Raw genomic sequence first — 26,369 nt, 5'->3', positions numbered from 1 at the left:
TCACAATGTTGATTCTTCCAATCCAAGAACATGGTATGTCCCTCCATCTGTTTGTGTCTTCTTTGATTTCTTTCATGAGTGTCTTATAGTTTTCTGAGTACAGGTCTTTTACCTGCTTGGTTAGGTTTATTCCTAGGTATTTTATTCTTTTTGTTGCAATGGTGAATGCAATTGATTCCTTAATTTCTCTTTCTGATCTTTCATTGTTAGTGTATAGAAATGCAAGAGATTTCTGTGTGTTAATTTTGTATCCTGCAACTTTACCAAATTCATTGCTTAGCTCAAGTAGTTTTCTGGTGGCATCTTTAGGATTTTCTATGTATAGTATCATGTCATCTACGAACACTGACAGTTTTACTTCTTCTTTTCCAAATTGGATTCCTTTTATTGCTTTTTCTTCTCTGATTGCCTTGGCAAGGACTTCCAAAACTATGTTGCGTAGTAGTGGCAAGAGTGGACATCCCTGTCTTGTTCCTGATCTTAGAGGGAATGCTTCCAGTTTTTCACCATTGAGAATGATGTTTGTTGTGGGTTTATCGTATATGGCCTTTATTATGCTGAGGTAGGTTCCCTCTATGCCAACCTTCTGGAGAGTTTTTATCATAAATGGGTGTTGAATTTTGTCAAAAGCTTTTTCTGCATCTATTGAGATGATCATGTGGTTTTTATCCTTCAACTTGTTAATATGGTGTATCACGGTGATTGATTTGCATATATTGAAGAATCCTTGCATTCCAGGGATAAACCCCACTTGATCCTTTTAATGTGTTGTTGGATTCTGTTGGTTAGTATTTTGTTGAGGATTTTTGCATCTAAATTCATCAGTGATACTGGTCTGTAATTTTCTTTTTTTGTAGTATCTTTGTCTGGTTTTGGTATCAGGGTGATGGTGGCCTCAAAGAATGAGTTTGGGAGTGTTCCTTCCTCTGCAGGTTTTTGGAAGAGTTTGAGAAGATTGGGTATTAGCTCTTTTCTAAATGTTTGATAAAATTCACCTGTGAATCCATCTGGTCCCGGACTTTTGTTTGTTGGAAGATTTTTAATCACACTTGCAATTTCATTACTTGTGGTTGGTCTGTTCATATTTTCTATTTCTTCCTGATTCAGTCTTGGAAGGTTATACCTTTCTAAGAATCTGTCCATTTCATCCAGGTTGTCCATTTTATTGGCATATAGTTGCTTGTAGTAGTCTCTTATGGTGCTTTTTATTTCTTCAGTGTCTGTTGTAACTTCTGTTTCATTTCTAATTTTATTGGAGTCCTCTCCCTCTTTTTCTTGATGAGTCTTGCTAGAGGTTTATCAATTTTATTTATCTTCTCAACGAACCAGGCTTTAGTTTTATTGATTTTTGCTATTGTTTTCTTTGTTTCTATTTCATTTATTTCTGCTCTGATCTTTATGATTTCTCTCCATCTACTAACTTTGGGTTTTGTTTGTTCTTTCTCTAGTTTCTTTAGGTGTAAGGTTAGATTGTTTATTTGGGATTTTTCTTGTGTCTTGAGGTAGGATTGTATTGCTGTAAACTTCCCTCTTAGAACTGCTTTTGCTGCATCCGATAGGTTTTGAATCGTTGTGTTTTCATTGTCATTTGTCTCTAGGTATTTTTTGATTTCCTCTTTGATTTCTTCAGTGATCTCTTGGTTATTTAGTAGCGTATTGTTTAGCCTCTGTGTGTTTGTGCTTTTTTACAGTTTTTTCCTGTAATTGATTTCTAATATGATAGCATTGTGGTCAGAAAAGATGCTTGATACGATTTCAATTTTCTTAAATTTACTAAGGCTTGATTTGTGACCCTTCCATTCTTTTTAAGTGTAGTCAAGATTACAACGTACAATATACATAGCTTCTGTTCCAGTCACATGTTTCATGTGACGATTCTTCCATGGCCATTAGTCTTCATAAGTATGAATTTTTTTTTTATTTAAAAAAGTTTCAAATGTTTTTGTTTACTTCATTGTTTTTGTTAAAATGATGTGTTCTCATTACAAGCCATTCTGAGAACAGAGAAAAATACATAATGAAGAAAGTAAAAAATAAAACACTCGAAAATGTTACCTTCAGATGGTAATGACTCAAATGCATTCCCTTTGAGAAAAGTTATTGATCTGTGCACCTGTGATCTGGGTGCTTTCTGGATGTGTGTTCTTCAATTTTAAAAAAAGTTAAAACAAATTATATCTCCCCAAAACAATTATTGTTATTATTCGGTAAAAATAAGATCAATCGATCGATTGATCAATCTTTCTTTGTCTTACAGGCATTGCATTACTCAGGGTTCTCCAAAGAAACATAACCAATAGGATGTGTACACGGGCGGAGAGAGAGAGAGAGAACAAGAGAGCAAGAGAGAAGGATTTATTTTAAGGAAATGGCTTTCACGATTGTGAAAGCTGACAAGTCCAAACCCTGCAGGGTAGACAGGCAGGCTGGAGACCTGGGGAGGAGCTGATGTTGCAGCTCAAGTCCCAAAGGCAGAATTCCCTCTTCTTTTGGGGAGGTTGGTCTTTTTCAATTAAGGCCTTCAACTGATTGGGTGAGGCCCACCCATGTTATGGAGGGTAATCTGCTTTATTCAGAAACAACTGGTTTAAATGTTAATCTCATCTAAAAAAAATAAAATACCTTCAGAGAAGCATCTAGTATAATGTTTGACCAAACAGCTGGGTACTGTGGCTCAGCCAAGCTGACACACAGAATTAACCCTTGTAGGCATTTACCTGGATAGAGAGATGGAAAGATGGATGGATATTTGGGTGACAGATGGATGAATGGAAGTAACTTTACATAAGCATGACTTTCTGATGCAGGTTATTTCACAGAATGGATGTACTCATGATTTATTTAATCTTCCCCACTTGGGGGTGCTTTGGTTAATTCCCGTTTCAATCACATTGACATAGGCATCTTTCCCACTTGCAAGCATGGCTCAGCCCCTACCTTGGCACAGCAGTGCGAGAACTGGGACCCACACAGCCCTGCCCACAGGCAGCCCTGGGTCAGGCTCACACTTGACTCCCACTGCCTTTGTGGTTTCAGATCAGAAGAGCCCTCCCCTCAGTGGCTTAAGGAGCTGAAATCCAAGAAGAGGCAAAGCCTGTATGAGAATCAAGCTTGAGCAGGTAAGGGGGGCTCTGGAGGGGAGACCCGGACAGAGCCTGCAGTCCGAGGAGCAGGGAACTTGGGCTGGGAGGCAAAGGGTCAGAGGCTTGGGATGCTGTACCCTGGGAAAGGGAAGGGAAAATATGGACCAGGGTGTTCTGGGTTCTAAAGAGGGTGACAGTGATCTGCTTCTTCTTAGGGAAAACAACACAGCTGGACGGCCTAGGGTAGGTGGAAGGGGCATGGACTCTGGTCTCATGCCCTTGGCCAGCCCTTCTTACTGCATCTTAGTCCCCCTTTATAAAATGAATGGGCAGGACGTCAGAGATCAGCTTAATCTGAAATCTCCCCAATTTCTAAATTCCTATACAACCTGCATAATTAAAAATTAATTTGAAAAAAAAATTAAAAATCGAATGATTGGCTATGCCCTGGTGTGGGCCCCAAATGATTTAACTTCTTGAACTTCAGTTTGCCCATCTGTAAAATGGGGTAGCAGCGCCCGTGCCGCCGAGCAGTCCCAAGGGCTCCCTGAGAATGGACCGGAAGTCCCTGGGGGAGAAACACACGGCTCTTGCTGCGTCAGAGTCAGCTCTGCTCTGAGCAGCTCAGAGGCAACCCCACCCCACCACCCCTCCTCCACAAACCCGAAATCCAGAATGCTGGCAGAACAGAGCATTTCCATCCCGCATGTAGTGACAAAACCTGACCTGCTTGGATAAAACGCTACTTAGACTCTCTTTCCCCCATTTTATATGAATATGCATACATTATACTGCAGGCATATTATGTGCTTAATTATAGGGGTGTTGGGCAATGTATATATGTATTACATGTTACATAATACTTACATATATGCATGTATGCTTATATATGTCTATATATATGTATATAATAAACTCAAAATTTCTAAACTCCCCAGTAAATCTGGATAAGAGATGCGATCCTGTGTCTCTTTGGTCTTCAGTGCTGCATATATGATATCTCAGTTAAGCTTCCAGGGATCCATTTGAGGACACGGACGCTGGCACCCTGACCTGACCCTAAATTTCACGTTCATTCCATTGTATCCGGCCGCCCCCAGCTTCCTCATCCCACCCCTGAAAAAAAAAAAAAGTCAGCTTTCCTGGCCTGTAGCTTGTGGGGGTGGCCATCTTGGGGAGCACCAGAAAAGCTTTCAGGGCTCGATGATGGAGAGAAATGGGGCCTCATGTTCCCCATGCTGACACCAGGACTGTCCCTTCCTCTCCAGATGGGGGGCACTGCCACGTCTAATGAACAAGCCTTAACTGTCAGAACCCGAAGACGAGGTCCCGCTGCTGCCGTCGCTTCCCGCACACGCCTGGGCCCTTCTGGTCAGTCGGGTGGAGAAGGCTGCCCAGTGCCCGCCCCCCGGCTGGCTCTCCGGGATGGATGGGGCAGGAAGGCTCACCCTCTACAAGCACGTGCACCGTCTCCCCAGACAGCGCTTCAGGCTGGGAAAGAAGCCAGGCAGCCCAGAAATGTCCATGCTGGTGGTTTTGTTTTTTTGTTTTCTGTTTGTTTTTTTTTTTTACGTAAAGATGTGCATTTCTACACACTTTAGACCCCTGCAGCAGCTCCGGGAACATAGTTGTAAGTCCGGACCGTCTCCCCTGGGCTCTGAGTCATGAAAGCGCCTCTTCCCCCCACCACTCCAGGGCTGGTCTTTTTCCAAAGGACATTTCCAAGGAAGATGAAACCATTCATTTCCTGCTGTAACCGTGGTCCCAGCAGTACCACCGGGTTGGGGACTTTGTTTGCTCCTCTGACAAATTCCGTCCCCCTCTCGAAGAATCAGCAGTTCCAACCTTGAAACACACCCACCCTCGTTCTTTCAGCTGTGTTTATCCTCCCAGTGGGGCTGTGTGCAGAGCTGGCCTCTTCCATTGTACGTCATGTTTTGTTTGCTTTAGAAGGCAAAAAAGCAATAATCCAGCCAGCTTTCTTTGAAATTTGAGATGTATATATGTTTTTACGTTGAAGAGCGGGAGGAGAGGCGTGTGAATGGTTTGCTTGAAGTATCTGATCATCTCAGGTTATCTTATCCCTACCCCAAGCTTTTTAAAAATTCTAATTGTCACCCTGGTGTACATTTTCCTGGGTCCTTTTCATTCGAGCTCTGATTTCTGTAGGGTGACCTTTGTCCCTTGGCCTCAAGGGTTCACAAAACTGCAGCCCAAATGGCAGTGCCTTTTCCTCCCAAACATCAGACCTGCCCCGAGAGACTTTTTCTCCAAAGTCCTTTTCAGAACACGACCTGAGCTGCTGGCATGAAAGGATGATTCCCAGTTGGACTCAGGACAAACGATGAACGAGGGGTCCTTTTTGTTTCTTCTCACCTCTTCTTTCTACCCAACCTCCCCGCAATTCTACCTGACCAGGTGCTTTTACTAGGTCCAAATGCAGGAAGGAAGGGTCTTGCTGAAAGGCCTTCTCTGGAGGGCCCCACCCCCACCCCCACCAATCCAGGGATTCTGGACAGATGTGCTGGACACTAGGTGACCAAGTGTAGGCTTGCCTTGCCTCTTTTTTCTTGCCAACTCTAAGCTCATTCCTAGGAATCTCCTAGACCTCTGGGGTCTCTAGTCACTGTGTACTCTGTCCTTTTTTTTTGGAAATCCTCCACACCAGCCTCCTCCACCAATCTTAAGCCCAGGGCTCCAGCAATCATCCCAGAGATGGCTGGCCCCCACCATGTATGGAGTTGCCATAAACTTTGTGCCAACCTTGCCCGGGAGATGCCCATCTGTGAGAAAGATACTTGGGCAGTTCACAGGGCAGCCTGTGATTGCTGAGGGGCACTGGGGCTGAGCTTCCTAATGGATCTTTGCTCAGCAGTGGACTTCCCAGAAGGTGAAAGTCTCTCCTGCTAAACCCATTCTTTGCAAATGGTGTCAAAACACGCCTCCCTTCTCCTTGGCCACCCCTCCTCAAGTCTCTGTTTGTCTCCTCAGCTCTTCTTCCACCCTTATCTCCCTTCACCACCTCTTCCCTCTCTTGGGGCTGGCAGGATGGAGACCAATCCTGTGTGCAGGTTAAGACAAATACCTGGGCTGGAAAGGGGCTGTGGGTCAGCACCACGGACAGTGACCAAGGTGGTAGGGGGCCCCTCCCTCCCTGACTCCTGTTGGCTGAGCTTTGGCTACTGGGTGGGCAGTTGTTGGAGCCTGTCGCCTGGGCAGCCTTGTGCATCTGGAAATCTCATGCACCTGTGTCTGGAGGCTTGGTCCTGCTTCATCATAGTATTCTCTTCATTCCCAGAGTCTGTGCTCAGTCCGTTCTCTCTGGCCATTTGGGGATTTAATCCTTTCAGGAACCGCTTCAGTTGCTTCTTCGTTCTTATTCTTTGAAGATCCAGTTCATGTTTTGTTTCAAGTTTGATGTAGTATCCTTCCAGGTCAATAGGTCCTCTTTAAAAGACGCTCCTAATGTGTTTTGACGCTGGTTTCTTTTCTCAGCTGCTGTCTTTCTTTGTTTTTCTCAAGGTGGGGAGGCCCCTTGGTACCATCTTAGGCAGTAGGAAGTGACCTGCTTTGTTCCATCGGTACGTTGATACTCACCATGCAAAGCTCTCAGTTTTGAATCAGTCATGTTTCAGCCCAGGTGTACCCAGCAGGAAAGAAAAACACTTGAAAATGAGATTGACCTGGAGTTCTTCTACCTAACCTCCCACACCTGGATTGGAAATACAATTCCATGTAATTCCTTGGTGATGAGGACGTACAAAGTCCACCCCCTTGAAACGGACTACAGCAGCCTCATCCCTCCATTGCAGAGCAGACAATCACAGTGGGTCAGGAGCAGCTTCCTTAATGCAGGCCGTGACCTCTGGCTCCTGTGACCTCTGGCTCCTGCTGTGATGAAGTACAGTGAAGTTTGCAGCAACGGATGCTTGTAGCCTTTGCAGATAGCTGGGCAAATGGGTTATTTATCTCTCCTCTTTCTAAACTTGGTGAGCTCTTGGGGGCTATGCAAGGGGTTGTATGCTCGTTTCTTGAGTTTGCCTGGAGCCACCTTTGGAAATCTGTCTCCTTTTAAACTAACTTAATATGCCTTAATCATTTGTATGCAATCACGTCACCCGCCCTCATCCAGCCCTCCTCTCCTGGGCCTTTGGCTCTCTTTAAGTGAGAGTTTTATACAGAATGCATCAAAAATAAGGTGGATAGATGGGTAGGTAGGTGATTTTCTAAAATATGCTTGCTCTCTCTCCCCTCCCCCTCCTTCCCTCCCCCCCTCCCTCCCTCCCCACACCCTCTTTGCACATCAGCATTTTGACGGCTGGTCTTTTGATAAGTCTGGATCTTTTTCTCCTCCAGTAGATCCCGTTCCTCATGGTCTCTTGCCTAAGGTAACAGAAGCCTTTGGCCTGTAAAATTCCATGGTGAGGCCTGAAAAATTAGTGTTGTGGAGAATTCCTCAGTACCACCAGAGAAACTCCAGTGGAAAAGAAGCCTCGCGGAGTTTAGAATGTTGGAGGTTTTGAGTGATGCTGCCCTGACAGCCTGATGTTGTCTAAGATTCGAGGAAAGGACAATCAGATGGGAAGGTTTTGCAGGGGACAAGAGAAGTCACGTGCTTTCAGACACACGTGTTTTCCTTTATGCTTCCCGGGAAGAAGTGAGGCCAGCTCTAGGTACTGGAATCGACATGAGCCTGAGGTTCTCTACCTTCGAGGCTGTGCAGGGATTTGGAAAAACCTTGGGCATGATTTCCCTGAAGGAGACCTCAGCTGCTCCCACCCGGTGCTGACATCTGCCTTGTCCATTTACATGTTTCATCACAGTGCCGCCAGACTGCCCCAGAAGCTAGGCCTCATTACAAAACTAAAAACCCACAGATGTGTGGTCAGATGACCTCCAAAACGAAATGCTTTCTTAAAAGGGACTTGGGCCTGCATGGAAGACAGTGTCCCACCCAAGGATGGGGCTCACAAGGCAGCCTCTCCCTCTCTCCTCCCCCAGCACTGTGGTCCCTCCCACACAGCCCTGTCCCTTAATATAGGAAGCTAGATGACAGTCGCCTTTGCGTAGACTCACATTTCAGGGTGAGGCCTGCGGGGAGGCAGGAGGAAAGCTCTATCCACTGGGAATTGCCCCCCCTCCAGTTTAAGCTGTGGCAAGTCACTCAGTAACGGAGAAACCTTCTGTAGCCTCGGACTGTGCCTTTCCTCCTCCAATGTGTTAAAACAGGAAAGCAAAAAAAAAAAAAAAAAAAAACCCCATGGCATCGTGATTCCATGGGGTAGGAGGGAGCCACTTAAAGGAGGCAGGACCTGCTCCACATCTGGAAGGGGGTCCACCTGGGGCCTCACCCCCTTAGGGAGTGATGGATCTGGGCCCTGTACTGAAGCTGCCAGGAGTCACAGTGTTGGAATTCTGGGCAAGCCGAGGGTCTGGAAATGCAGAACCACGTAGAAAGTCAGTAGGCACGGACGTGCTGCGTCTTAGCAGGTCCGTGTCTGCTTTGGCCCCCATCACCCGTCTACAGATTTCCTTCTTTCATCTGGGTTGGTTCCTGCAGGGAGGGGGCCAGAAAGCCAGGTTCTTGGGAAGTCAACCTGAGACTTCCGGCAAGGTAACCTCTCAGCCTCTCCCTGTTGTCCTCCCAGAATCCCCTGAAACAGTCACCCTCACACCTGGCACACACTGTCTCCTCCCATGAATCAGCCTGGCACTTTTTTTTTTTAACAATCTCCGGTGGTGTCGCTCCTGCTTAAAAAAAAAAGAAAAAGAAAGATGCTGTTGTCTAAAGAATGATCTCATTCCACATAGCCTTATAGATCCTGTAAATACGGGGCTTGTAAAAGTCATCTGTTGTGTCACGGAAGCTCTTTTGTACTGTGTTGTTTCCTACATCATACCAATATCCTCCAAGTCCTGCACTTCCCAGATGATCCTCAAAACGCTTTGTAAGATGAGGGGAGTGGAAATATATATACGTACACTATGTATTTTCTTTACCTTTCTTCTGGGTCCCTTCCTCTGATATTTGAGTCACATTCGAAAAGGAACTCGAGTCCTGTGTGCAGGACAGTTGAAGCGTCCTGCCAGCTGGCGTCCTCGCAGTTGCCTTATGAATTCACAGGCTCCAGGAGTTCCGAACGGAAGGCGGTCGACTGGCACTATATCCAACCCCAGAAAGGATCTGTATCGTGTGACTGAGAACTCATCTAGAAAAACCTATATTTTTAACATCAAAACACACGGAGCTTCCCGGACCTCACAGGGTATCGGATGTCTACCAGTGCTTTTCTATTTTGTAACTGTAAAGAGGTTTCCTACGCACAGCAGAGCTGTTGGGAGTCTGGTCGACTGCCCTAAAACAAAATGACCTTTGCATGTACAAAGTCGTTTGCATTCAGACTCTGAAAAACAGCAAATAAAGCTTTGACGCGCGCCGCATTGGAGAGGTCGGCGTGTCGGTGTGTGAATGAATGCACTCCCCCACGCTTGCATGCCCGTCCCCAGCTGAGTCAGTCTCTCTGGGCTGTGCTGAGCTGGGGGCCAGGCGGCGGGAGGGCGCGCAGCGGGGGTCCTGGGGGAGGGGGCCGAGGCAGGGAAAACAGGGTCTCCACTCGGCCACATGGGGTTGAGTCCTCATTCTGCATGCTCCTGGCTGTGGGGTACCTCTGAGCCCCCACGGTTCTCCAGAATGGGGGTGGGTGACAGCAACAACAGTTGGCAGAGGTTAAAGGCGGTGGCTCTCGGCTGTGTCCCCTTGCACGACGTCTGGCGGGGACATTTTTAAAGCTATCACAAGGAGGGAAGGGAGATGCTCCTGGCATCTAGTGGGTGGAGGCCAGGGCACTGCTCAGCACCGTACACTGCACAGGAAACCCCCCCCCACCCCCATCACAAAGAATGATCTGGCCCCAAAGGGCAGTAGTGCCGAGGTTGAAAACTCAGGTTAAAAGAATTATGTGGCACAGGAAATCTGGGCCCATAGTAGGTCTTCAGGATCCTAAAGGAACTGATTGGGGCATGGTGGGGGGGCCGGGGAAGAGTCATGCCTGATAGGCTGTCCCCACCTGTCTCCCCCTTATGTCCCCAGCAGGTGGCAGCTGCAGCCCAGGTTAAGGGATTGAGACCAGCTCTGCTTTCCATGAGCAGCAGGAGGAGGGAGCCCCTTGGTTTCAACTGTCCACAGTAGGCAGCATCCTCAGGGATTAAAAGTAAGAAAGTAATGCTGTGCCGAGTGTTTTGCCTTCATGATCTCTCAATGGTTGGAGGAGAGAGAAGCTCCTCCATTTACAGACGAGGAGACTGTGGCTCTGACCTTCATTCACGCACCCAAGGTCACACAGGTCCACCTGGTTCCAGAGCCCAGCTGTCACCCACATCTCCAGGGATGCAGGGATGCTGGGTTTTATGCTGACTTGAGAATTTCACCCAAAAACAAACAACAGCTAAAGAAAACCCTCTTGATTAACAGTTCACTCCTTTGCCCTTTCATTGTTTTATTCATTCAGTAATCATTAAATACAGGTTCTCCTCCACTATCTGAAAGTAGAGCGTTCCTCTAAAATCTTTCCTAAACCACAGTGGCATAAATCGAAGAAGCGGTTACCTGAGGACACATCTTGCTCACAGATGCACAAAATAAATGGAGATGCTCTCAGACACGGTTCAAAGACACAGACGCTCTCAGAGACGGTTCAAAACTATGGCCGCGTGATGCTGAGATGTTGAGATGCTGAGTGTGGTTCCCGTGGAAGGCAATTGGTGGCGCCACTCACTGCTTGGAGCTCACCCTGCCTCTGTAATGGCTCGTTACAAAATAAAGTGATTTTTGCTTTTTGCCTTTTTTCGTAAAAGCAACAATTCTCTGGATTTCTTTCCGTTAAAGAAAACAGGTACTAATGTAGGGCATTCATAAAAGCAAAGTGGCTTAAGGCAAACTTCCAGAAAGCAAGGAAATCCTGTAACTATCACAGGCAAAATTATACTTTGTTAGACACACACAAAATACATGAATCTAATTTTTTTTTCTCATAAAGTGGCTGTCATGATCATCTTTATTTCTGTTGAGGCTAAGAGCTGGGCCCTGGAGCAGGCCAGCCTCTCCTCATCCTCACTGCTGTGTGACCCTGGGTAAGTGACTTCACCTCTCTGAACTGTTTCCCCCTCTATGAAGCAGGGATCATAACTCCTCCCCTAAAGAGGGCTGCATGAGGATTGGACATGCAGCTCATGAAGCTGGCCCAGTGCTGTGCACGTAGTAGGTCTTCAATAAATGGTCACTGTTATTCATTGATGCCTCCCGTATGAAGAAAATGAATCTTTGTTGGGTCTGTTACTGCATCTCGTGGAAATGTTTAGATGGATTTACACTCAATTTGGAGAGTACGTTCAGGGTGGTCCGACTTAAAATTTAGGCGACGTGGCGCATGGGAAAATTGAGAGATTCTGGAGCCCCTCACTTTAAGAACTGGAGCCATTCCAAGGATGTCATGCACCCCAATAGGAAGATGGTGGCACCAGGAAGCCAAAGGGAGGAAGTTGGGGGACACCAGACACCCTGATGCCCCTGGCCTGGGGCTGCCAGGCCCCCCACAAAGCTGATGCTGTTCATCTGCCCCCAGGAAGTCATCAGAGGCCACGGCTGAGGACACAGAGGCACAGGGGCCTCTCTGGGCCTGCTATTGGGGTGAAGCGGCCCGCACGGAATCGGGTGGACAGGGCGCTGCCTCAGCAAAAGCCGGGATGTGCTGGGCTGTCAGAAAGCACACATAAATAGGACGGTCCTGGCAGAGGCAGACTGAGTCTGCAGACGGCGCCGGCTCCTCTGTTCCTCTCGAGGCGACTGCAACAGGTTTGCTCTGGGATGCAGGGACGGGGAGGCAGGCCCAGACCTTGGCGGTGTCCGGGGGGGCGCGCCCAGCTGGCCCCCTGCATGCACCGGGGCTCCATGTGAGGATGGAGCTGAGCGGGAGGACGCAAGACAGCCACCAAGCCCAGCAGGTGTCTGAGTGGGTGGCCGGGGTCGCGCTCTCGGGCGTGAGCTTAGGGCAGAGGGCTGGCAAAGACTGAGCACTGCCGAGGAAGGGGAGTGGGCAGACTGGGGGGCCGCTGAGACTCCTCCATGAGCTGGTCCGCCGTGAGCCAGACCAGGCCCGTTTCCTGCTGAGGCTGGACACAGGCGGACAGACAGCCCGCAGGCTATGCATCCCCAGGCCTGTGTCCCGAGTGTGTGGGCCACGCAGCCCAGCTGCTCCCAGGAGTGTGGGGGTGTGGCTGTGGTGCCTGCTGGGCCACTGTGGGTGTCTGATATGGGCATGTGCGTGTGCAAGGGGGCCTGTGTTTGTGCAGCAGGTAGGAAGCGACCGGGTACAGTGACCCCGGGAGCGTGCATGTGTGTGCACGTGTGTGGATAAGCAGGAGGACAGTCCCATGTGTCTGGATGGGCAGCATCAGGAGCGTCCCTCCACGTGGCTCCTGCAGGCCCGGTGGTGCACGGCACAGTCCCTAGGGATGAAGGGGAGCTGCTTGTCTGTGTCTGTCTGTGTCTGGGTCTCTAAGCGGCTGGAAAAAAGAAAGTGCTCCACAAATGCATGTGGGACGAGTAACTGAATGCAGAGAAACTGGGCTGGAGCAGGTGTCCCAGGACTTGGTCCGGCATCATGCTTTCTGTAGACGTCTGTCTTTCTGTCCATCTCCCATCTGTCTGTGGTCTCCTATTCCTCCCGGTCATCCAGCACAGGGCCAGGCACCAACTAGGTTCTCACAGAATCTTTGGCAAATGAAGGAATCAGTGAACAAAAGGCTACTGCTTGGGGTGTGAAGGTGGGAGAGATCCTCATAGAGGAACCCCCCCCCCCGTCCCCACCCCAACAGCTGCCCTCTGAGCAGTGTCTGGAGGTGCTATGTTTGCACAGAGCTCCAGGTGTAGGGGAAGGGCATGGGCTCTGGAGCCCAATCCAGCCCCACCTCCCTGGGCCTCGGGATTCCTGTCTGTGAAATGGGGATCCTGATCCCCCAACTGTCCCTGTGGTCCCTCGTAGATGCTCGGGGATGTTTGCTGAATGACTGAATGATCCAATGTAGTTGTGAGCAATGACCGCATCTCAGAGGCAGCCACGTTCTGTAGCTCATCCTCGATTCCAATCACATGAGCACTTGGTTTCGCCCAGGTGCACCTGGTGACCCGTTTGCCTTTGATTGAAGCCACAGGTGTTCCTGGGGAGATGGCGGAGCCGCACAGCGCGCCGGAGCAGGCTGCCGCAGGCAAGAGCCACGGAGGCCTCGGGGGTGGCTACAAGGTACTGGGCGCAGAGGGGTCCCGGGGGCTCTGGTCCTCAGGCTAAGCCTCCTGGCAGGGCAGCCTCTCTCTAGAAAGGAGCTGCAGCCCTTTCAGCCAGCCAGGACCAGGAGCACATCTCCCCGCTCTGCCCATAAACTCACTTCACGGTTCCGCCCCATCTTTCCTCTTCTGTGTCTTTGTCTGCAACATGGAACTGGTCACACGCACCCTGCCAGTCTCAATGGGGGTTTCGGGAGACATGGCACTGACTCTCCTGCCTGACCTTGGTCCAGTCCTTGGCCTTCTCTGGGCCTCAATAGCTCCATCTTTAAAATGGGAACAGTACCCACACTTCACAGTGTGAGAGCTCAGTGCACATGCCATTACCATGGCCAGCTAACGGCAGAATCAGAGAGCGGGGATTTGTTGGTCTGTCCTTTCTAAGCTATCCTGGGGGCTTTAATTTGAGATGGGGGTACGAGGATGGATAGACTAAGGAGATAACGGGGCTTTAACCAGGGCGGGAGACACTGGGAGGGGTAGAGCAGCAAAGAGGCCTGCCTGGCTCTGGGCCTGCTTCGTGGGTGGATCAGCCTTGCCCTGTGGACCCCCAGCTTCTCTCTGGGGAGAGCTGCCCAGAGGCAGCCACACGCCGGAGAAGGGGTCATCACTGCCGGCCCTTCCTGGCTCCTTTTAGCATCTGTGGGTGCTTGGGAGAAAATGGCCAGCAGGCTTTTTGAATCTGTGCCTCCCCTTAACTTGCTGTGCAGCCCAGGACCTTTTCTGAGCCTCCCTTGACCCGTGTATAAAATGACCAGAGCCGATGTTCCTCAGGGACCTGCTACAAAGACAGGTTGTGCTTCTAGGCAGGTGAAAGAGGCAAAGCCTTCCTCTGCCCTTGCAGCCCCTTGCTCTGGGGTGTAGGGACAGGGGAAGTTCAACTGTTTGCAAACTGGAGTTTTGTTTGTCCTGCACCAGACTTTTTAAATGGATAAATTTCACATTAAGGAAATTACAGATTTTTGGCTTCTCTTGAAAAGCTTAGAAAGGGGGCCCACAGTCCCTCCTGACCACAGCGGCTTCGTTTCCCTACAGTTCTCCTTCCGGTCATTTGGGACATTTTGCTTTACTAGGTTCTGCACTGGCTTCGGCCAGATACCCGAGTAGCAATCCCTGGTTTAACGGGGGGTTCCTGGAGGCGTTCCCCTCCGTGGCCACTAGGGGGCAGGGCAGACCTGTGGCGGTGCTGGCTTCAGGCCGGTACCAGGCAGAGCTGATGGAGCAGATGACCCTACGGAGGACCGGGCAGGATACGGGCTGCAGCTGGGAACCCGGCCCCGGTGAGATGCTCAGGAGGCTGCCCTTCCAGGTGATCGTGTACGAAATGGAGAACTTCCAGGGCAAGCGGTGCGAGCTCTCGGCCGAGTGCCCCAACCTGACGGAAAGCCTGCTGGAGAAGGTGGGCTCCATCCAAGTGGAGTCAGGGCCGTGAGTACCTGGACCCTCAGCCCCCTCTCGCAGCCCTGAGCCCTCTGGAAGGCAGGAGGTCCAGGATCAAGCTCTAGATCTGCGGTGGGGCCTTAGGCAACTCCTTTCCCATCTCTGGCCTCAGATTTCCCATCTGTCAGATGAGAGCATTGAACTGTGATTCTTTTGGAATCCTTCTAGCTCTCCATCTCTGGGGTCGGTAGCTGGGTGCTGTGGAGAGAGAACAGAGGAAGACATCCCAGCAACTAGCTCAGTGCCTACTAGTGGGATTTAACAGTAGCATATAATTTTAATAATGTTAAATCTGAATTGTAAGGTGCTTTATATCACTGAATCCCACTTGACAGATGAAGAAACTGAGGCCAACATGGTTACATGTCCCATCCACGTCCACATAGCAAACAGGAGTCCCAGCTGGACCCTGAATTCTTCGGAAGGAAAGTCCAGGCTCTGGTAGTAACCACTTGGGTGATCCTGGGCAAGGTGCTTCACCCTCCAGGCCTCTATTTCCTCATCTGTCAAATGGGGGTCATGAGGGTACGTACTTCAGACAGAGTTTTTGTGAAAATGAGGGGAAGGATGCACATAAACAACCACAGTATAATTATAATAATAACAATAACAATATAATAGTAAGAAGAATTAGAGGAAGAGGAGGGGGGGAAGGGGAGGAGGAGGAGAAGAGGGAGGGGGAGGAGGAGGAGGAGTTGTCGTCTATGGAATACCTACTGTGTGCCAGGCATTGCATTTTAAATGTTTCCCAGCAGCCTACACAGAGGCTGCACGTAAAATAGATTCTCCGTACTCTTTCCCAGGATGGCTTTCTGGCTCAGAGTCTCAACTCCCAGTATGTTCTCGCAGCTCCTTCAATACCAGGACCAGGGATCAGAAGTAGTAGGGTTGGAGGGAAAGTGCAAGGTCAAAAGTCAGCAGCTCTTGGGCACCCCCCTCACTAGACCTGGGTCCTCCCCCAGGGCAGCAGAGGTGACCCAGGCCTCTTTCCTCCTGCAGGTGGCTGGCATTTGAGCGCAGGGCCTTCCGCGGGGAGCAGTATGTCCTGGAAAAGGGGGATTATCCTCGCTGGGACGCCTGGTCCAACAGCCACCACAGTGACAGCCTCCTGTCCCTCCGGCCTCTGCAAATTGTAAGTACAGCTCCTAGAAGCAGGACACCCTGGGAGCACGCGAGGCAAGCTCCTTTCACAAGCTCTGCCAAGGGCTTGGCTGCCATGGACCTGGCCTGGGAAGGGCCCTCATTATTTCTGACCTAACTGGTTGCATGGGACAAGAAGAAGTTGGCTATTGAGTGGGCGCTGGGCCGGGGGTCAGGACACCAGGGCTCACAGCTTGAATTAGCCAGCAGGGCACTGGTACGTGCCCTTGTAACCGTATTAACATCATGACCCACATGCTCCGGGCAAAGACATACAGTCTGGAAAACAGCTTCAGAAAGTAACTGCAAAACAGCTCAAGTCCTCTCCTGTGTTTCTGCAGCACCGAGAGAGACTTGGTCCACGGTGACACTGTAAAATAGCGCTCCCCCCCACCACCACCTACTGCGCTCGCGCTCAGAAGCTGCCCCAGTCCTTTCTCCTTTCACAACGACTGATGCTCCTCGGAGGGGATTGGGAGGAGGAAAGCTGGGCAGACCTACTCAGGATCTGGTTTCGTAAAGAGGGGATGTTTCTACATGAATAGTTCTGATCTCCTGCTATCCTCTCTGCACCTTGGTTTCCACATCTGCTAAACGTCGGAGTTTAACCAGACCTGAAAGTCTCCCTCTTGGTTTCACGGCTCTCTGGCTCTACGGTTCCTAAGGAGACCAGCCCTGGGGGTGGGCGTTATTTTGTGGTGACTTGATTCTTTCCTGGAGCCTCCCTGCCCCCTGCTCTGGGCGCGGGAGCAGCCGGTTCACCCTGTGCTTTTGCTCCCAGGATGGTCCAGATCATAAGCTGCATCTGTTTGAGAACCCGGCTTTCGGCGGCCGCAAGATGGAGATAGTGGACGATGATGTGCCCAGCCTCTGGGCTCACGGCTTCCAGGACCGCGTGGCGAGCGCCCGGGCCATCAACGGGACGTAAGGGACCCGACCCCACTGCCCTGTACTCCAGTTAGCTTGCATCTGGCTCCAAACAGAATCTCTGTTCAGTTTCCTATACAGCTGACGTTTCCTGCTCCTCTGGGTCTGGAGGCCCTTCATTCGAGTCAGTGCCCCTACACCAGCCTTGCTCAAAGCCCCATTCAAGACCCCCCGTGATGTGCACGTCCAATGGCTTGCCTTCCTGTACCATTGGATTTCCAGGGAGCCTTGACTTAGAGACAGGTTTATCTTTTTTCTTAATCAAGTGAAATTTGTTCCCCCCCACCACCTGTCTTCATCAGTCTTCACTCCTTTTCTGAACATCCCTAGGCCCTTGAAGTCAGGTGTTTTGTTTGTTTGTTTTGTTTTTGTCTTTTTCACCTCTTCACAATCCTTGTCCTTCTTACCAGGGGATCCAGCATGTATGTAGGTGTGGCTTGAGTAGTACATGGGAGAGCAGGTTCATCACCTCCCTCCTTCTACGCTTGATATCTCTGTTAATAGAATCTTAGGATCACCATCCCTTTGTCCAGGTGACCACGTCTCACTTGTGGGCTTGTGATCTGGGGTTGGGCCTTGAAAGGTGCCACCTCTACCTGATAATAATATATTCAACAACTTTTTACTAAGCATCACCTATGGTCAGGGTATGGGGGCAACAAAAACTCTACAATGCCTCCCTCATGAATTTCACAGTCTTCTAGAGAGATGGACAAGGAAGTAGTATTCACAATTTGTTGTGATCAGAATTGTGATGGGGGATGCACAGGGGCTCTGAGGGTCCTCATGAGGCACTTGGTTCAGCCCAGGGGAATCAGGAGGGGCTTTCAGGAGGAGGAGATATCTGAATTGATATGCAAAGGCTATAAGTGAAAGAGAGGCCAAAATAAGGATGAGGCAAGGAAAAGCATTCCAGGCAGAAGGAACAGCATGTGTAAAGGCTCAGAGACATGCAGGTTCAGGGAGAGTAGAAGAAGACAGGCTGGAGTGTGAGGTGTAAAGAATGAATGAGAGATGCAGCTAGAGATCCTTCATGAAGGATCTTGTGAGCAGGACTAGGAGTTTGAATTCATCCCGAGGGCACTGGGGAGCCAAGGAGGGATATAGGCAGGTGGAGAAGACGATGAGATGCTAGTTTTAAAAGACTCGGTCTGGCTGCAGGCGAGAGACTAGAGGCCGACCACCCTCCCCCCAACCTCGGTCTCCCTGCAGGTGGGTTGGCTACGAGTTCCCCGGCTACCGCGGCCGCCAATACGTGTTCGAGCGGGGCGAGTACCGCCACTGGAACGAGTGGGACGCCAACCAGCCACAGCTGCAGTCTGTGCGCCGCATCCGTGACCAGAAGTGGCACAAGCGGGGCTGCTTCCTCAGCAGCTGAAGGGCGCCCAGGCCCCAGTGGCCCAGGCCCGCCCTGGGGGGCAGCAAGGGCAAGAAGAGGAGGCTCCAGGGCCGGGGTGAGGGCCTGCCTGGCCACCCTTCCCCAGAATCTGCTCAATAAAGCCTGGGGCTGGTCCCCCACCTGCCATGTTCCTCCGCGTCACTTCTTGAGAGGGCCAGGCCCCAAGTAGAGCCCAGGGGAGGGGCAGGATGAAAGAGGCTGGGGCTTGAGGGTTCCAAGATCCCCAAGGGAGGGCTGTGAGCTGTGCTCCTACTGGAAGCTCCGGTTCTTATAACGCAAAACCACACACACATCCTGCTGTGATCTTGTGTCTATCTGCCTGGTCTCCATCTGTCAGTCAGTCCGTCTATCCATCCATCCATCCACCATCCATCCATCCCTCCATCCCTCCATCCCTCCATCCATCCATTCTATATCCCTCCCATCCATCTCTCCATCCTTCCATCCCTTCATCCATCCATCTTACATCTCTCCCTCCATCCACCCATCCCTCCATCCATCCATCTACCCATCCATTCCTCCCATCCATCCATCCATTCCTCCATCCTTGCATCAATCCTTTCACCCATTAATCCATTCATCCTTCCATCCATCCTTCCTTTCTCCCATCCACCTGTCCATCATTCCCCCTCCATCTCTCTGTCAGTCTCTACTTTCATTCATTTATTCAACAAATGCCAGGCCCTGTGCAAGCCTGAGGTCACAGCAGTGAGCAAAACAAAGTTCTGCCCTCACAAAACTCACCTATGAGAGAGACAGAGCATAAATGAACAAGTAAAGTTTGAATATAACTTCAGGAGGTGGGAAGGGCTAAGGACAAGGAAGCAGGATACAAGGATGCAGGGTGATAGGGTGGTGGGCAGAGAACTGTGCTCCGAGGAGGGTGACGTCTGAGCTCAGACCTGAATGAGCCGTGAGAACATTCCAGGCAGAGGAAGAACAGGCTCGAAGGTCACAGGCTGGAGTGTGGCTGCATGATGGAGACACAGCAAGGAGGGTTAAGTGAGAGGTGGGGAGGGGATCAGACAGGGAGTAAGTTTGGCGTTTGGGGCTCTGCAGGCTGTGGGAAACTCTGACTTTTCTCTGGGGTGGGGTGGGAGCCGCGGAGAGTTTGAAGGAGGCGAGATATGGTCTGCCTTTGGGTTTAATAGGACCGCTCTGGCTGTGGCCCAGAGCACAGACGGTGAGGCCAAGTGGGAAGCAGGGAGACCGGTTGGGGAGGCTCCTGCAGAGACCGGGTGAGCTTGATGCTGTGGTGCCTCCCCGCAATCACAGCGATTGTCCCCCTGGCCGGAGACCTTCTGCGGCCTCAGCTCAAGGGCTGAGCCCTCATCCCGCCCCCCCCGTCCCTGTTCATCCCAACCCCCATCACTGCCGTGCGCCTCAGTGGCTTCATCCCGCCCAAGGGGGATGCCGTGCTGCACCAGGTACCACGTCAGTCTCCTCTGCTGCCCTGCCCTGCTGCGGGAATAGGCGGGACTGTCCAGTCTGACAGGCGACGCTGGCTTCCCAGGGGCCAACCCCCACCCCTCCCACCTCCAGGAGGCAACCCTGACTCGGCTCCTCCGTGGCACCCAGAGCCCGTCCCGGCCACCTGCAGCCTCCCCACGGCTGAGGCAGCTGGCGTGGGGGAGGCCTCTGGGGGCCCCAGGAAGACATTTAAAAAATACGGCGATTTTCTGTGACGTCGGTGCGTTTAAAAAAATATGCACAGCTGAGAAATCACCTGGAGTTCTTTTTACTTTGGTGGGTAGCGGAGAGCTGGGGTGGGTGAGGGGTGCCCCGCAGGGAGGCAGGTGGGAGGCAGGGGCTGACTCTCCCTGGATGTGAGGACGGCAGCACCCACCCCTCCTCACCCCTTCCTCCCTCTCACAGAGAGAGGCCTGGTTATGCCTTATCCAGCAGTGCTCACTGAGCACGAGACCCAGGGCTAGGGCTTTGTATTCACCCGTCCCTTCGTTGAATCCTAATGCCGACCTTGGAAGGCAGTTATTAATCCTATCTAACAGATAGGGAAACTGAGGCTCAGAGAGGCTGACCAGCTATGATGCTGTAGTTGAAGCTTTCTCTGCTGCTGTGGCTGCTGGCCGTGAATGTGGCTGCTGTTTATTGAGCACCTGCTGTGTTCTAGGTTTTGGGCAGGAGGTGTCCATGCCTGGTCTCAGTTTATAGCAGGTAGGCCCCCCCGGCAGGCTCCTGGGTTCCGGGATCAGGGGAGGCAAGGAGGCCAACACAGTGCTGGGGAGGGTGTCCCTCCCTCCATCCCTCCCTCCTTCAGGCCGCGCTTAGTCCCAGGCACTGCAGCTGGGCTGACTCCAGAGGTGGGGTTCAGCTGGATCCCCATATCCCGTGCAGACCCAGGAGGTCACTGATGTCCCAGTGACTCTGTCCAAATCCCCGAACCCATAATAACCGTCTGTGTCAAGGAGCACTTGCTCTCTGCAAGTATTCCCATGCATTACCCTGTTCAATCCTCCTAAAGGCCTCAGAAGCACAGAGAGGGGTAGCTGACTGCCGAGGTCACACAGCCAGCGAGCGGCAGAGCTGGGATTTGACCCCAGGCCTGCATAACTCCAGAAGGCTGCTCTTCACTCCAACCTAGACTCAAATTTCATCTAAGTCACGGGCAGAGCTTGAGTGGGACAGTGAAACGAGTATCCCTCAGTGACAAAAGGTCAAGGTTCAGAGCCAGCAAATCACTTTACTTAAATGAGAGGTTTTGTAGACTAATGGTTAGAGGCAGTACGCCTGAGATGGGCCTCTGATCCACATCACCCAGGTTCCTTTCCCGGTTCCATCATTTACTGTGTGCCTTTGGGCAAGTCACTTTACCTCTCTGTGCCTCCGTTGCCTCATCTGTAACATGAAGTTAATAACACTACCTATCTAGGTTGTTTTGAGTATTAGCATAAGTTTAATTTGCCGAAAGGGATGAGAACAACAGATAAACAAAGTGGGGGCCCTAGAACTCTTCATCCTCCTCCTCATTAAACATGATGACCCTAAAGAGGGGCTCCGTGGCTGTACGAAGCAGAGAGACTTTCCAGTGACTCAGTAATGGGGGTTCATCCTAAGGATGCCAGTGCAAGCAAGAAAATGAGGAACCTAGGCTCCGAGGCCAGCCTTGGGGCCTCCACGCTATGACAAGTCTTCACGGGGAGAACAGGACTCAGGGAGACAGGACTGCAGCCCAAGAACTCCCAGGAGCTGCAGGCACGCTCCGTGGGCATCCTCCACCCTTAGCGAGCCTCAGCAAATGCATCCCCCACTCCTGGTTCTCTTGGGGTCCTCCTGCCACTGCCTGCTGCGAGCTGCCCCTCTCCCCAGCCTTTACCCTGGATGTCTTTTGTCTGCCCCTGGACGGAAGCAGATGCCATGTGCTTCCCCCTACCCCTTAGCACCTGCACTGGTGGTGTGTGTGGGCCACTTCCAGCTGTCACCTGCACTGGTGGCGTATGAGGGCCACTTCTCGCTGTCAGCATCTGCATGCCTGTGTGCCCCGGGGCAGCTGGAATTCTGGGGAATGAACACCTACTAGGAGCAGCCCTCATCCAATAGCCAACAGGAACTGGTGTATAACACCGCAGCTCCCTACCCCCAGGTGGGAACTTGACCAAGCCTTCCTACTCATTTTGGAAAATCATGGTGCCTGTGACGATGTTGCCTGCAGTGTTTGCATCACCAATAAATCGGGCCAATCGAATGTCTGGCTGTATTATGTTCAAGAAGATTCTTCACGGGCATATGAAAACGTCCAACACATTCAGTTCAATATTAACTTCTTATCCAAACGTGTCCATTATAATAAGTAGCACAAAGGCCTACTCCTTGTTTACATTATTCTGGTATAGCTGTGTCCAAACCCTTATATATTGAAATACATATTATTACACATTTTTATTTTCTTTATTCTTTTCCATTATAGTTAGGACATTTTATCATTAATTTATTCTGAAAGTATTTATGTACCGGAACTATGAGACAATATATTTCTGGAAGTCTTTTTGTGACATTATTTTTATCGTGGTAAAATATTCATAACATAACATTTTCCATTTTAACCACTTTTAAGTGTGCAGTTTAGTAGCGTAAAATACAGTCACATTCTTGTTCAGTCGGCACCACTTCCATCTCCAAAAGTGTTTTTCATCTGGCAAAACTGAAACTCTGTATTCATTAAACCTTAATTCCCCAGTCCCCCTCCCTCCAGACCCTGGCAACCGCTACTCTACTTTCTGTCTCTAAATTTAGCTGCACTAAGAATCTCATGTAAGTGGTATCATACAGTAGGTGTCCTTATCTGGTTTTTGACACTTAGCATAGCGTTTTCAAGTTTCACCCAGGTTGTAGCCTGTGTCATAATTTCCTCCCTTTTTAAGGCTGAACGATATTCCATAGTAAGGATAGAACACGTTTCATTCATCCATTCATCTGACAGTGAACATTTGGGCTGTTTCCACCTTTCGGCCATTGTGAGCAGTGCTGCTCTGAACATGGGCGTACAAATATCTGTTGGTGTCCCTGGTTTACTTCTTGTGGGTATAGTCCCAGAAGTAGAATTGCTGGATCATATGGGAATTCGATGCTTAATTTTTTTCAGGAAACTCCATATTGTTTTCCATAAAGGTTGCACCATTTTACGTCCCCAAATTCTGGTCTTTCAAGCCACTAGTTTTGGGCCCTTGGTTTCGGCAGTCCAGGAAACCAAAACAAGTCCCTACGACGTGTCAGACACTGGCCTTTGGGGATACGATGGTGTGTGGTCAGGCCACTCAAGGTGGCTGGTCACTTGCTTTCTCTACGTTCCCTGCTCGACCGGCCGCTGCTTCGCCTGCAGGTGCTCACGTGACCATACCTGCCAGGTGCCCCACCCAGGGACTGTTCTAGTCCTCAGCCCCGGGCGGCTCCACCTGCTGGTTCACTAACAGGAAACACCTGCCCTCGTGGTAGTGGTAACCCGAGGGCTGGGAGGGGCGTGCCCAAGCTGCTGGTTTCCCCGGTAACGGAGGGGCCCACGTGACGTCGTCCCCCCTATAAAGGCATCCTCCCTCGCCCCGCCCCCGGGGGAAGAGAGGCGTGCGCTGCTCGGGTGGGCTGCCGCCCCAGCACCCTTTGCTTGGGACGTGTCAGGTGCCCTGTCCAGGGGCCGCCGGTGTCTCCGTCTGGGGCTGAGGACCGGGCGGTTACAAGGCTCCCAGGCCCGCGCGCAGCCCCGCAGCTGCCGGGCAGCCGGGAGGCCGAGGGCGCGCCCGCGAGCGCCGAGCTGCCGGGGAGCGGGCACGCGGGGCCCTGGGGCGCTGGGCCGCCGGCCACCCCCGGCGCCACCTTTCTCTTCCGGTTCCTGAGGATGCCCTGTTCAACTCCCAGTCTCTTTCCAGTTTAAAAGCGACAGCCCCGCGCTCGGGGTTCCTCCGGCTGCCCGGGGAAGGCTGGTGACTACAGACGGGACCCAGGCCCCCGGGTTATCTGTCGGACGCTTGGGGGTTACCTGGGGAAGACAGGCCTACCCCCACCACAGTCACAGACGCAGGCTTTAGGGATGTGAACTCAGGGACTGCCCCGTGAAGTGGACGTGGCCAGTTACCCCGAGGGGCTGGGTTGGGGCCTGTGGCCACGGGCAAAATCATAAGAGAACCCTTGGGCTTCTGGTGCCAGCCGTGGGCGGGGGCAGAGCAACGCTATACGGGGATGGGGCCACAGCTACCTGCCGGCTACAACGCCTTACGACAGGCGAGAGACGATGCGAAAGGCAGACACGAGTTATCGAGTACCACAACCGCCAGGCAGGGTCTGGAACAGCTGTATGTGACCTACAGGACCTTGGATATTGACAGGGACCAAGGACCCTGAAGTCCAGGAATGAGCCGATGAAAATGCCATACGTTGGCTTTTCCACCTGCCTTGCCACCCTGCTGCTGCTGCTGTTACAGGAAGAGTTGAATTGGACTCCCTGTTAGATCTGTTTGTTTTGCAGTCACCTTTGTATTCTGCTGCTTTTGCTACAATTTTAGAATGTTGCTTTACAGCCTAAAATACACAGGCTAACCCATTCTCAAACCTCTGGCCTTTAAAGGTATAACACTTTTCCATCCCTATAAAGTTGCAGAACAGAGCATAACCTTTGCCTCGTTGAACGTTTATGGGAACGTTGCGACCTGACCTACGTGGACAGCTGTTAGAACAAAGGATTCTGGCACCAGGAAGTCTGCAATAACCAACAACACCCCCCTTCCCTTTTTAGTCTAAAAGAAGCCTGAATTCTAACTCAGGCAAGATGGTTTTTCGACAGACACGAGTCTGCCGTCCTCTCAGTCTGCCGGCATTCCAAATAAAGTCGTGTTCCTTGCCTCAACACCTTGTCTCCGGTTCATGGGCCTGTCGTGTGGCGAGCAGAGCCAGCTTGGACTCGCTGACACTGCCAGGCTATGAAGGGACCACTTAAATAATTGAGAGAGGAGTTCATTCTCGGAGTATGGACCAGGAGGCTGACTCGAGCCCTGGAGACTATCACTGAGCATCCCCAGGAGCATCATCCCAGCACACACCGCGTTAACCCAGAGGCAGCTAGTCAACACCACCCGAGCTCAGCTGTTGCCACTGAGGGACCCAAGGACTGTTGCCAACCACTTGTCAGGACAATAACCCCCTTTTGCCCTTGACACGGGATCTACCCCCCGCCACCCCGCCACCCCCACAGCCTGGGACTGGCAGGTAAGTCCTGGTGGTTTGCGTTTGCCGCCTCGTAGGGTTAGAAAGGGGCTTACAGATCTCACCTGTCTTCTCCCCGGCCCCACCTAAGCCTGCTAAGGTCATTAACCCGGGCCCCTTTCTCAGGCACCATTATATTAACCCTGTGGCCTGTTGTTAAGCTTCCTCTCTGGTATTTGGCGCCAGCCGTGGGGACCGAGGGTGCACAGGCAGTGTGGTCCTGCAGGCAGGGCAGAGACCGCAGGCGGGGTGGGGTGGTCTCCGTGCTGTCACTGCTCGTGGGTCGCTTGCTGGTCACGATCTTCCCTGTCTTGGGTCTGTTGAACATCTTACGTCTCGTCCCTAGTCTGAGCGGAGGGAACCTGTTCGCCGACTGGGCGACAGCGGTGGCCTCCCTGCGAGCCGAGGCTGATTGCTGACGGCTGCATCCACAGCGAGAGGCCGTGTGGTCCTCCGCGGCGCTTCCGTGAGAAGTTGACTTGCTGTGCGCCTGGCTTACGCGTGGTGCTGCTGGGCTGCTGGTGTCTGGATTTGCATGTGTGGTGTTTGGTTGCCGTGCAGCCCCGCCTGACCCCAGGGATACCGGGGAGAGGGGCGGACCAGGAATGTGAGGGTCGTGTGGGGTCTGCAGGGGCGGCGTGTGCGGTCAGGCCACTCAAGATGGCTGTTCTCTTGCTGTGTCCATCCTGATCAGTGCCTGCTTCCCTCACATGACCACCCAGTCCCCTTCATCACAGGGCTTCGTTGGCCGCTGGTAACTGAGCCCACTGGACTGCAGTTCCCCCCATAAAGGGCAGCCTCCTCCTCCCCCGAGTAGCTGGAGAAGATGCCATGTCCTGCCCACCGCTGGCCGCACGTGGTGAGGTGTCGCTCCAGGACCGTTTGCGTACGATTCTCTGTGCCATAAATCACTGATGTCTCTGTTGCTGTGTCCAGGCTTTTCCTTTGGTCTCAAGACTGGGCAACCACAAGGCTTGCAGGCCTGCGGGTGCAGCCCAACAGGCGGTAAACCAGGCAGACAACGGCCCTCCTCTCAGGATGCTTCTCTTCTAATTGGAAAGATAGCAGATAAATGAGTAACATACTGTCAGGTGGTGAGAAGCGCTACAGAGAGAGACCACGTGGCTGGGGGCTGGGGAGCGTGTGTGTGTATCGGGCATGGAAGGTGGGGGCGAGCAAGTCCCCTCACCCAAACCCAGTTTCCAAACCCCAGTGCTGTTCCCTCTCGCCTTCCTGACCTGGGATTCGGCCAGGACACAGACAGTCTACGAGGAGGATGTGCACAGTTAAGACCAAGTGCTCACGGGGCAGCGATGGGGCTGGCAGGAGGGAT

General features: G+C 51.6%; 2 protein-coding genes across 8 annotated transcripts in view; both read left to right on the top strand.

The window, feature by feature from the left end:
* KIAA1671 (KIAA1671 ortholog) overlaps positions 1-5,182 on the top strand; it is a 186,227-nt gene extending 181,045 nt beyond the window's left edge. For all 7 annotated transcript variants that reach the window (XM_057745207.1, XM_057745209.1, XM_057745211.1 and 4 more), the window contains 2 exons: positions 3,037-3,119; positions 4,352-5,182. In XM_057745207.1, the coding sequence (XP_057601190.1) occupies positions 3,037-3,115 (79 nt within the window). In that variant the 3' untranslated portion in view covers positions 3,116-3,119; positions 4,352-5,182. The remainder of the gene's footprint in view (positions 1-3,036; positions 3,120-4,351) is intronic.
* A 6,706-nt stretch (positions 5,183-11,888) lies between these two features.
* On the top strand, positions 11,889-18,452 carry CRYBB3 (crystallin beta B3). Its single transcript, XM_057746404.1, has 6 exons — positions 11,889-11,934; positions 13,293-13,381; positions 14,732-14,850; positions 15,862-15,994; positions 16,784-16,926; positions 18,142-18,452. The coding sequence occupies exons 2-6, from the start codon at positions 13,307-13,309 to the stop codon at positions 18,305-18,307; spliced, it is 636 nt and encodes a 211-aa protein (XP_057602387.1). The 5' UTR covers positions 11,889-11,934; positions 13,293-13,306; the 3' UTR covers positions 18,308-18,452.
* Positions 18,453-26,369: the final 7,917 nt, after the last annotated feature.

Source organism: Hippopotamus amphibius, chromosome 8 (assembly GCF_030028045.1).
Source record: "Hippopotamus amphibius kiboko isolate mHipAmp2 chromosome 8, mHipAmp2.hap2, whole genome shotgun sequence".
Classification (NCBI taxonomy): domain Eukaryota; kingdom Metazoa; phylum Chordata; class Mammalia; order Artiodactyla; family Hippopotamidae; genus Hippopotamus; species Hippopotamus amphibius.
This window is presented reverse-complemented; position numbering and strand designations above follow the sequence as displayed.

Bases quoted from the DNA above. Each gene is read 5' to 3' on its own strand.
- CRYBB3 (XM_057746404.1), top strand. From the start codon at position 13,307: ATGGCGGAGCCGCACAGCGCGCCGGAGCAGGCTGCCGCAGGCAAGAGC. The intron at 14,851-15,861 runs GTGAGTACCTGG...TTCCTCCTGCAG, and splicing joins ATCCAAGTGGAGTCAGGGCC to GTGGCTGGCATTTGAGCGCA. The intron at 16,927-18,141 runs GTAAGGGACCCG...GTCTCCCTGCAG, and splicing joins GCCCGGGCCATCAACGGGAC to GTGGGTTGGCTACGAGTTCC.